This window comes from Neophocaena asiaeorientalis, unplaced genomic scaffold (genome assembly GCF_003031525.2).
Source record: "Neophocaena asiaeorientalis asiaeorientalis breed wild unplaced genomic scaffold, Neophocaena_asiaeorientalis_V1.1 scaffold721, whole genome shotgun sequence".
In the NCBI taxonomy this organism is placed as follows: Eukaryota; Metazoa; Chordata; class Mammalia; order Artiodactyla; family Phocoenidae; genus Neophocaena; species Neophocaena asiaeorientalis.
In genome coordinates, this window is record NW_020175365.1 from 1,485,858 (window position 1) to 1,497,925 (window position 12,068).

General features: G+C 38.6%; 2 protein-coding genes across 4 annotated transcripts in view; one reads left to right on the forward strand and one right to left on the reverse strand.

The window, feature by feature from the left end:
• Positions 1-12,068, reverse strand: part of UBR3 (ubiquitin protein ligase E3 component n-recognin 3) — a 175,784-nt gene that overhangs the window by 106,980 nt on the left and 56,736 nt on the right. For all 3 annotated transcript variants that reach the window (XM_024765716.1, XM_024765717.1, XM_024765715.1), the window contains exon 19: positions 1,342-1,483. In XM_024765716.1, the coding sequence (XP_024621484.1) occupies positions 1,342-1,483 (142 nt within the window). The remainder of the gene's footprint in view (positions 1-1,341; positions 1,484-12,068) is intronic.
• On the forward strand, positions 3,938-5,360 carry LOC112413680 (putative protein ZNF720). The gene is made up of 2 exons (XM_024765714.1): positions 3,938-4,202; positions 5,212-5,360. The coding sequence occupies exons 1-2, from the start codon at positions 3,938-3,940 to the stop codon at positions 5,358-5,360; spliced, it is 414 nt and encodes a 137-aa protein (XP_024621482.1).

The window sequence follows — 12,068 nt, forward strand, 5'->3', positions numbered from 1 at the left end:
AAAATGAGAACAACAACAGAACTTTCACTCATAAGGAAGTTTCCTAGAATTAAACAAAGTAATGTATATAAGTGTATAAAGTATTTGAAACAAAATCTGGCACTAAGTAGCCATTCAAAAAAAAATCTATTTGTAAAAAATCAAAACCACAAATATCTTTTTAGTAAGAAAAAATATTCTACTTTTTTTAATGAAAAAAGAACATTTTAAATCATTTTACTGAATAATTCTCTTAGAAATTAATGAAAATAAACCATTCAAGATGTTTTTTTGAGGCGCATGTCTAAAATTTTAACAGGAGTAATTTTTACAAGTAAAACAAAAAACTGGTCATGGGGTAGAGTTAAAAAGAATAGGGGGTACAGAAATCTAAAAGTTATATTTGTTTACACAGCAAACAAGAAAAAACTAAAGTGTCTACTTAACTAAATTTAATTTAAATAATGCATATGTAGTCATTGTAAATTTGCCTAACAAATAGGCTTACTTTTTTAATTTGATTTTTAATTTTTCAAATTCTAATTAGAAAGAAGAAACAATAGTTTTTTTATATCTAACTGTATAATGTTTATCGTGTCTAGTTACTTTATAAATGTCTATAGTTATTTTACCTATATAACATGAGTATAGTTTGTCTTTCATTTCTTATCCAGGTTAGAACATAAATATGCCTGTTATATATATATACACATACTCCATGACATTATGTATACAATTTTTGAGTACACAACTAATGTTAGCCAAATAAGTAAGTCCATTCTGTGTGAGAAGACCCAAAGATAAAACAAATTCTAGGTAACAAAAAAGTAAAAGCATCACCTTTTGAGTTTCTAAGGTATTTAACGAAAGAAAATCCTTAATGGTGTCACTTAGGAGCCCATTCAAATCCCTCCATGTCACATTCCTGATCAGAGGAAGAAAGCCAAGAGAACAAGCCTAAACACAGGGTCACTGGCTCCTATGGCTGCCATGTTAGTTTTGTCATTTTAGTGGATTCTGGTGGTTGTTTGGTCCCTACTGTTCATTTCATTCTTCCTGTACTCACACAATATTTCACTTCTTGTGGCACAGAAACCATAAAAAAATTCCTATCTGAAACTGATAATATGAATAGTTTCCCCCAAAAAGTGGTATAGCTGTTATTTTCAACTTAGATTTGAAATTACATAAAGAATACAATTCATATATATGTGATTATGACATATCCTCACACATCTTAAACATATAAATACATTTTACTTTATAAATATTTTTATGTAAATATTATCCTTTAGCACTTTTATTTACAAATTATGGTAATAAATTCTAATCTGAGTCTTTCTATTTGAATTACTACTGTACCTTGTAAAGCAGAGTGAATAGCACAATGTGTAAAGTTTTACAGTGCAAAAGTCTCATGAGACCTTTATAGCTGGGATGGAGTGGCGTCCTTTTCTTATAGGGAGGCCAGGGATTTCCAGGGAATTTTCCACTCTGTTTTAAACTGTAAAAATAAAACAATACTAAAATTAGATGATAGACTCAAGATTAAAATGTAATTTAAATAGTGATTCCATAGCTTCATCACACACTATATATGTTACTTCAGCACTTTTTGGAATAGCCTTAGGTACAGATCATAACTTCCTCTACCTTTTTCTGGATGTATCATATTATTGATTCATTACCATTGAACTCACAGCTAACAGCACTATAACAGCCTGAACAAAGCTTATCTGACAACAAATTTTCTCTGTAAGGCACATCAAAGCCTTCCTGCTCTCCGGAACACTAAACAGCACTGTGGCACTACTCTTGGGGACCATTTTAAACAACAAAATCACCAAAGGACAAAAATGCAAAAACATAGCACTAAATTGACCATGAAAAGGACACGTTTACAGTATGAGCTGAAACAAGAGGGCAGAGTTTTGCTTTGTTCCACTTCAACCTAGGTGTCCTCTGCATATCCACCGAGATCTGTGACTAACCAAGGAATTGCTCTGAGTATTGATTTCGGGCATAAACACAAATTTTACCAAGTAGCCAAATTTGCAAAATAGAATTTGCAAGTAATGAGGATCAATTGTACATGACAGAATTAGCATTACAAATCAGTGAGAAAAGAATGGATTGTTCAATAAATAGTCCTGGAGCTGGTTTTCTGTAGGGGAAAAAAAAAAAAATAAATCACTACTTCACTCTACATATAAAAATCAACTCCAGGTGGATTAAAAATCCAAATATAAAAGTAAAAGTTTAGAACTGATAAACTTTAGGCAATCTAACAGAAAAATCATCGAAGAATAATCCATACACCAATCTCATACCAAGAATCATAAAGGGAAATTAATAAGTTTTTTTAAAAGGCTCAACCTCACCCAGTAATCCAGAGAATGCAAGTGAGTTATATATTCAGCACTTGAAGTTAAAATGACAGAATGAACATAAATATTTAATTTTACTTTCACTCAAAACTCCAATAAAAATATAGTAATGGTATTTCTTAAAGGATGAAAAGCACCAGGATGAAGAAAATCCAAAAAAAAAAAAAATGCAAACTTTTGTCAATTGGAAAGCAAATGGATACATGTTGACTCTAGTAAACCTAAGAAAGCCAAATCACAGGAAGGCAATGCGGACAGCTGAGAATCAACCCCAATTACACTGCAGAATCCTCAAAAGGCTCAGAAACTGGAAACATCTGGTTCTTCAATAACTGGAGTTGGGGAGATAGGAGGCTAAAATGAGGATTGGATGAAAACTGCTTCTCCCCCACCCGAACAGAATTCTGGCTAGAGAATTCATCTCTGGAGAAGGTAAAACGCAAGCACAGTTAAGGGTAGGAGGATAGGCGATTAAAATCATCGTATGCCTAGAAAGTCCAGGTGTCCTTTGAGAGCCACTGAGATTTCACCCTCTTTATGCAAATTCCTTCTTAGAAATCTTTGTCTCTGAAGTTTTCTTAAGCTATGGTATTGATCTAAAACAATAGAAGGAGGTATGGCCAAGACCAAACTGCTTGAGTCCCATTATTCTTGCATTTGGAACACTCTCTATGGCAGACTGTATTGTTGTTACCAACTGTTGGATCACTTCCTTAAAAGAGGAGGACATCCCTGCTCATTGCCATATGACATGAGGTGCCTCACTGCTGGTACATTACATATTTCCACCCCATCACCAGGCTTAATGTGAGCCAGTAGAATGTGAGAAAAATGACAGAGGAAAAAAAGAAAGTCATCATATGCATTTTGACTCAGAGCACTTAGGCTCTGACTCCATTCAGTTTACAAAATAATGGCAGCCAGACCATTACCTTCTAGGCAATATTTGAAAATACTTCTCTGAGGAATCTGACAAAACCAAAAAGGAAGTTCTAAAGAGACTAACATAAGGGCTTCTCAACAAACCTGCCGGCCCAAATCACACCATGTTAAAGCTCAGAATCTACAAAGATCCACCAAGGCATGGAGAGCTCTTCACCACAAGCAGCCAGAATTATCAGACATCCAAAGAATGCACTAACATAAAAGCTACAGACTGAACAGTAGAAAACTCAACTTAGAGGAAACAAATATCATGTAGGGAGGGGGAAAAATCTTAAAAATAATAAATTACAAGGAGAGGCAACATGGTTTCCTGTTACATGGGTTTGGAAGGGGAAAGTCAGTACAGCCCACATACCCCGTGTTAGCAGAATTTCCTGACATCTATATGAGGTGAGAACACCTAGAAACAGGAAAGAATGAATTCATAGTTTGGTCTCCCTATAGGAGATGATTTTTCCTGAATATCTTCTGAGACAAGGACAGGAAAAGTTGACCTTTTCAGCATTTCAAGATCCTTCTGCCTGTGGGTATGTTAGGAGCAAAGGCATATCCTCAAGATGCTGATGTGATTCCTCAACGTAATATCGATGAGAAAATGACCCAGACAAGACGAAGAAGAGGAGGAAATGGCAGCTTCTCAGGGACTGTTGACATTCCAGGATGTAGTCATAGAATTTTCTCAGGATAAGTGGGAATTTCTGGACAGCACTCAATGGGAATTATACAGGGATGCGATGTTAGAGAACTATAAAAACCTGGTCTCCTTGGGTCCTGTCTCTAAGCCAGACCTGGTCACCTTTATGGAGCAAAAGAAGGGTCCCTGGGACGTGAAGGGAATGGAGACAATAGCCATACACCCAGGAACTGGGGACCCCACCCAGGTGGAGGATGGTGACTTCAGGCTGAGCATAAGATTCCTGGGGCACCACCCTGTTTCCTCACCACCAACCAACCAGAAGAAAGTCACACACCCTGCAGCCCTCAGCCCAAATTTTGCCTATAAAAACTTCTCCCTGAAAACCATGGGGGTATTTGGGGTTTTTTACAGCACAAGCCACCTGTTCTCTTTGCTTAGCCCTGCAATAAACCTTTCTCTGCTCAAAAAAAAAAAAAAAATTACCATCAACATACCAAAGAAATGAATTGCATCTATGATTCAAGAAGAGGATGCCATTAAGTTTGATTTAAAAAAAAAAAACTGGTTTCTATATAAAACTATAGTGGCTACATATAAGCATAATCTTCAAAGCAATCTCAATAGCCTATGATTAAATGTTTCAATTATTCTATTTCATTTAGCATAGAAAAGCAATTTTTAGTTTTTATTTTATTTCTTTGTTTGCTTTAAGCACTAGCTCCCTAAATATGCAGCACCTAGATTAATAAAGTGTTCTGAAATAAAGGTTATATATTTGTTCAAGGCAGCAAGTAATACCATTCTGACTGCTCTTTTCAAAATCATTAATGAAATAATGCAAATGAAAAGCTACATGACAACAAAAAAAATTTTTAAGTGACTCAAACCAACAATTATTGACTAGCTTGAGACATAAATGACATATATAAACTCATACATCATACTTTAAAACACGGGCCAGCAGCCATTAACCTTCAAGATGAGAGATGGGAAGCAACAGAAATATCAGAAATTACAGTTCAAAAAGATTTGCTTTCCAGCTGAATTTAAAGTAACCACTATATAAAAATCACATTTGTCTTTTGGAAATGGTCTAGACAACAGTTCCAACACTGCCATTAACAAACGTATTTCACTGAACTTCTCTGGACCACAATGTCCCCATATGTAAAATATAACAATGAATTGAATAGATGGTTTTCCAACTGTTGGTTTGTTTTTTGTTCTTGTTGTTTTTTGTTTTTGTTTTTCTCATTTTAAAAGCTGAATTGCCCATTAAGGGGTATTTGGAAGGGAGTGAGGAAAACGGGATGAGCCACCTCCACTCTCTTAGGCCTTCTGTTGCTGTTGCCCAATCCCCTCTTCCAGTGATGGCTCCAAAGACATTTCTACAGAAGCTGGAGAGATCTTGAAGGGCTTTTCCAGCAATAAGATCCTAAAATTCTAAAGGTCTAAACATCACACAATGAAAATGGCTTATTTCCACTTAAACTCTCAGCACAAAAAAATTTTAAGAATCTTACTTTTCATTCATTTAGCAATTACTGATTATCTACAGAGTGCCCTGCATCAAGGTAGATTCTAAAGACATAATAGCAGGACTTCCCTGGTGGTGAAGTGGTTAAGAATCCACCTGCCAAAGCAGGGGATAAGGGTTTGAGCCCTAGTCCGGGAAGATCCCACATGCTGTGGAGAAACTAAGCCCATGCGCCACAACTACTGAGCCTATGCTCTAGAGCCCAAGAGCCACAACTACTGAGGCTGTGTGCCACAACTACTGAAGCCCGCGCACTTAGAGTGCGTGCTCTGCAAAAAGAGAAGCCACTGCAATGAGAAGCCTGTACACTGCAACGAAGAGTAGCCCGCTTGCCACAAGAAGAAAACACCTGCACGCAGCAACAAAGACCCAGCACAGCCAAAATAAATAAATAAATAGAGAGGGACCTTCGAGATGGCGGAAGAGTAAGACGTGGAGATCACCCTCCTCCCTACAAACACATCAGAAATACATCTACATGTGGAACAGCTCCTACAGAACACCTACTGAACGCTGGCAAAAGACCTCAGAATTCCCCAAAGGCAAGAAACTCCCCACGTACCTGGGTAGGGAAAAAGAGAAAAGAAAAAAACAGAGACAAAAGAATAGGGACGGGGGCTTCCCTGGTGGCGCAGTGGTTGAGAGTCCGCCTGCCGATGCAGGGGACACGGGTTCGTGCCCCGGTCCGGGAAGATTCCACATGCTGCGGAGAGGCTAGGCCCGTGAGCCACGGCCGCTGAGCCTGCGCGTCCAGAGCATGTGCTCCACAATGGGAGAGGCCACAACAGTAAGAGGCCCGCGTAACGCAAAACAACAAAACAACAACAACAAAAAGAATAGGGACGGGACCTGCATCTAGGGGAGGGAGCTGTGAAGGAGGAAAAGTTTCCACACACTAGGAAGCTCCTTCACTGGCAGAGACGGGGAGTGCGTGGGGGGGGAAGCGTCAGAGTCACAGAGGAGTGCAATAACAGAGGTGCAGAGGGCAAAGCAGAGAGATTCCCGCACAGAGGATCGGTGCCAACCAGCACTCACCAGCCTGAGAGGCTGGTCTGCTCACCAGCGGGGACAGGTTGGGGGCTGGGAGTTGAGGCTCCTGCTTCAGAGGTCAGATCCCAGGGAGAGGACTGGGGTTGGCTGTGTGAACACAGCATGAAGGGGGCTAGTGTGCCACAGCTAGCCAGGAGGGAGTCCAGGAAAAAGTCTGGACCTGCCTAAGAGGCAAGAGACCATTGTTTCGGGGTGCGTGAGGAGAGGGGATTCAGAGCACCACCTAAATGAGCTCCAGAGACGGATGCAAGCCACGGCTATTGGCGTGGACACGAGAGACGAGCATGAAACGCTAAGGCTGCTGCTGTAGCCACCAAGAAGCCTGAGGGCAAGCACAGGTCACTAACCACACCTCCCCTCCCGGGAGCCTGTGCAGCCCGCCACTGCCAGGGTCCCCAAGATCCAGCGATAACTTCTCCAGGAGAACACACTGTGCGCCTCAGGCTGTTGTAACATCACGCCTGCCTCTGCTGCCACAGGCTCACCCCGCATTCCGTACCGCTCCCTCCCCGTGGCCTGAGTGAGCCAGAGCCCCCTAATCAGCTGCTATTTCAACCCCATCCTGTCAGGGTGGGGGAATAGACACCCTCAGGCAACCTACAGGCAGAGACAAGGCCAAATCCAAAGCTGAACCCCAGGAGCTGTGCAAACAAAGAAGAGAAAGGAAAATTTCTCCCAGCAGCCTCGGGAGCAGCAGATTAAATCTCCACAATCAACTTCAAGTACCCTGCATCTGTGGAATACCTGGATAGACAACAAATCATCCCAAACTTGAGGTGGTGGAATTTGGGAGCAACTGTAGACTTGGGTTTACTTTCTGCAGCTAATTTGGTTCTGATTTTATGTTTATCTTAATTTAGTATTTAGGGCTTATTATCACTGGTAGGTTTTTTTAATTGATTTGGTTGCTCTCTTTTTTTATATATATATAGATAGATAGATATTGTTTCCTTTTCTCTTTTTGTGAGTGTGTATGTGTATGCTTCTTTGTGTGATTTTGTTTGTATAGCTTTGCTTTTACCATTTGTCCTAGGGTTCTGTCTGCCTGTTATTTTTTTGTTTCTGTTTTTATTTTTTAGTATAGTTTTTAGTGCTTGATATCATTGGTGGATTTGTTTTTTGGTTTGGTTGCTCTCTTCTTTCTTTCTTTTTTTTAAAAATTACTCTTGTATTTTTTTAATTTTTAATCATATTTTTTTATTTTAATAATTTTATTATTTTTTCTTTCTTTCTTTTTTTTTCTCCCTTTTCTTCTGAGCCACGTGGCTGACAGGGTCTTGGTGCTCTGGCCGGGTGTCAGGCCTGAGCCTCTAAGGTGAGATAGCGCAGTTCAGGACACTGGACCACCAGAGACCTCCCGGCTCCACGTAAATTCAAATGGAGACAGCTCTCCCAGAGATCTCCATCTCAACGCTAAGACCAGCTCCACTTAATGATTAGCAAGCTACAGTGCTGGACACCCTATGCCAAACAGCTAGCAAGACAGAAACACAACCCCACCCATCAGCAGAGAGGTTGCCTAAAATTATAATAAGGTCAAAGACACCCCAAAACACACCACCAGACACAGTCCTGCCCACCAGAAAGACAAGATCCAGCCTCATCCACCAGAACACACGCACTAGTCCCCTCCACCAGGAAGCCTACACAACCCACTGAACCAACCTTAGCCACTGGGGGCAGCCACTAAAAACAATGGGAACTATGAACCTGTAGCCTGCAAAAAGGAGACCCCAAACACAGTAAGTTAAGCAAAATGAGAAGACACAGAAACACACAGCTGATGAAGGAGCAAGGTAAAAACCTATCAGACAAAACGAATGAAGAGGATATAGGCAGTCTACCTGAAAAAGAATTCAGAGTAATGATAGTAAAGATGATCCAAAATCTTGGAAACAGAATGGAGAAAATACAAGAAACGTTTAACAAGGACATAGAAGAACTAAAGAGCAAACAATGATGAACAACACAATAAATGAAATTTAAAATTCTCTAGAAGGAATCAACAGCAGAATAACTGAGGCAGAAGAATAGATAAGTGACCTGGAAGATAAAATAGTGGAAACAACTACTGCAGAGCAGAATAAAGAATGAAAAGTATTGAGAACAGTCTCAGAGACCTCTGGGACAACAATAAATGCACCAACATTTGAATTATAGGGGTCCCAGAAGTAGAAGAGAAAAATAAAGGGACTGAGAAAATATTTGAAGAGATTATAGTTGAAAACTTCCCTAATATGGGAAAGGAAATAGTCAATCAAGCACAGGAAGCACAGAGAGTTCCATACAGGATAAATCCAAGGAGAAACATGCCAAGACACATATTAATCAAACTATCAAAAATTAAATATAAAGAAAAAATACTAAAAGCAGCAAGGGAAAAATAACATACAAGGGAATCCCCATAAGGTTAACAGCTGATCTTTCCGCAGAAATTCTGCAAGCCATAAGGGAGTGGAAGGACATATTTAAAGTGGAGAAAAGGAAAAACTTACAACCAAGATTACTCTACCCAGCAAGGATCTCATTCAGATTCGATGGAGAAATTAAAACCTTTGCAGACAAGCAAAAGCTAAGAGAATTCAGCATCACCAACCCAGCTTTACAACAAATGCTAAATGAACTTCTCTAGGCAGGAAACACAATAGAAGAGAAAGACCTACAATAACAAAACCAAAACAATTAAGAAAATGGTAATACGAACATACATATCGATAACTACCTTAAATGTAAATGGATTAAATGCTCCCACCAAAAGACACACACAGACTGGCTGAAGGGATACAAAAACAAGACCTGTATATATGCTGTCTACAAGAGACCCACTTCAGACCCAGGGACACATACACACTGAAAGTGAGTGCATGGAAGAAGATATTCCATGCAAATGGAAATCAAAAGAAAGCTGGAGTAGCAATTCTCATATCAGACAAAATAGACTTTAAAATAAAGACTATTCCAAGAGACAAAGAAGGACTCTACATAATGATCAAGGGATCGATCCAAGAAGAAGATATAACAACTGTAAATATTTATGCCTCCAACATAGGAGCACCTCAATACATAAGGCAAATGCTAACAGCCATAAAAGGGGAAATTGACAGTAACACAATCATAGGGGACATTAACACCCCACTTTTACCAATGAACAGATCATCCAAAATGAAAATAAATAAGGAAACATAAGCTTTAAATGATATTTTAAACAAGATGGACTTAATTGATATTTATAGGACATTCCATCCCAAAACAACAGAATACACTTTCTTCTCAAGTGCGCACAGAACATTCTCCAGGATAGACCATATCTTGGGTCACAAATCAAGCCTTGGTAAATTTAAGAAAATTGAAATCGTATCAAGTATCTTATCCAAACACAACACTATGAGACTAGATATCAATTACAGGAAAAAAACACAAACACATGGACAGTAAACAATACACTACTAAGTAACCAAGAAATCACTGAAGAAATCAAAGAGGAAATCAAAAAATACCTAGAAACAAATGACAATGAAAACATGACGACCCAAAACTGATGGGATGCAGCAAAAGCAGTTCTAAGAGCAAAGTTTATAGCAATACAATCCTACCTCAAGAAACAAGAAACATCTCAAATAAACAACCTAACCTTACACCTAAAGCAATCAGAGAAAGAACAACAAAAAAACCCCAAAAGTTAGCAGAAGGAAAGAAATCATAAAGGTCAGATCAGAAATCAATGAAAAAGAAATAAAGGAAACAATAGCAAAGGCCAATAAAACTAAAAGCTGGTTCTTTGAGAAGAAAAACAAAATTGATAAACCATTAGCCAGACTCATCAAGAAGAAAAGGGAGAAGACTCAAATCAATAGAATTAGAAATGAAAAAGGAGAAGTAACAACTGACACTGCAGAAATACAAAGGATCATGAGAGATTACTACAAGCAACTCTATGCCAATAAAATAGACAACCTGGAAGAAATGGACAAATTCTTAGAAAAGCACAACCTTCCAAGACTGAACCAGGAAGATATAGAAAATCTAAACAATCACAAGCACTGAAATTGAAACTGTGATTAAAAATCTTCCAACAAACAAAAGCCCAGGACGGATGGCTTCACAGGTGAATTCTATCACACATTTAGGGAAGAACTAACACCTATCCTTCTCAAACTCTTCCAAAATACAGCAAAGGGAGGAACACTCCCAAACTCATTCTACGAGGCCATCACCCTAATACCAATACCAGACAAAGATGTAACAAAAAAAGAAAACGACAGGCCAATATCACTGACGAACATAGATGCAAAAATCCTCAACAAAATACTAGCAAACAGAATCCAACAGCACACTAAAAGGATCATACAACATGATCAAGTGGGGTTTATCCCAGGAATGCAAGGATTCTTCAATATATGCAAATCAATCAATGTGATACACCAAATTAACAAATTGGAGGAGAAAAACCGTATGATCATCTCAATAGCTGCAGTAAAAGCTTTCGACAAAATTCAACATCCATTTACGATAAAGGCCCTCCAGAAAGTAGGCAGAGAGGTAACTTACATCAACATAATAAAAGGCCATATATGACAAACCCACAGCCAACATCATTCTCAATGGTGAAAAACTGATACCATTTCCACTTAGACCAGGAACAAGACAAGGTTGCCCACTCTCACCACTATTATTTAACATAGTTTTGGAAGTTTTAGCCACAGCAATCAGTGAAGAAAAAGAAATAAAAGGAATCCAAATGGGAAAAGAAGAAGTAAAGCTGTCACTGTTTGCAGATGACATGATACTATACATAGAAAATCCTAAAGAGGCTACCAGAAAACTACTAGAGCTAATCAATGAATTTGGTAAAGTAGCAGGATACAAAATTAATGCACAGAAATCTCTTGCATTCCTATACACTAATGATGAAAAATCTCAAAGAGATATTAAGGAAACACTCCCATTTACCACAGTAACAAAAAGAATAAAATACCTAGGAATAAACCTACCTAAGGAGAAAAAAGAACTGGATGCAGAAAACTATAATACACTGAGGAATGAAATTAAAGATGATAGAAATAGATGGAGAGATATACCATATTCTTGGATTGGAAGAATCAACTTTGTGAAAATGACTCTACTGCCCAAAGCAATCTACAGATTCAATGCAATCCCTATCAAACTACCACTGGCATTTTTCACAGAACTAGAACAAAAAAATTCACAATTTGTATGGAAACACAAAAGACCCCGAATAGCCAAAGCAATCTTGAGAAAGAAAAACGGAGTTGGACGAATCAGGCTGCCAGACTTCAGACTATACTACAAAGCTGCAGTAATAAGGACAGTATGGTACTGGCACAAAAAAAGAAATATAGATCAATGGAACAGGACAGAAAGCCCAGAGATAAACCACACACATATGGTCACCTTATTTTTGATAAAGGAGGCCAAGAATGTACAATGGAGAAAAGACAGCCTCTTCAATAAGTGGTGCTGGGAAAACTGGACAGCTATACGTAAAAGAATGAAATTAGAACACTCCCTAACA

Coding starts and splice junctions, on each gene's coding strand:
- LOC112413680 (XM_024765714.1), top strand. CDS start 3,938: ATGGCAGCTTCTCAGGGACTGTTGACATTCCAGGATGTAGTCATAGAA. Junction 4,203..5,211: donor CCCCACCCAGGTGGAGGATG/GTGACTTCAGGC, acceptor TCATTTTAAAAG/CTGAATTGCCCATTAAGGGG.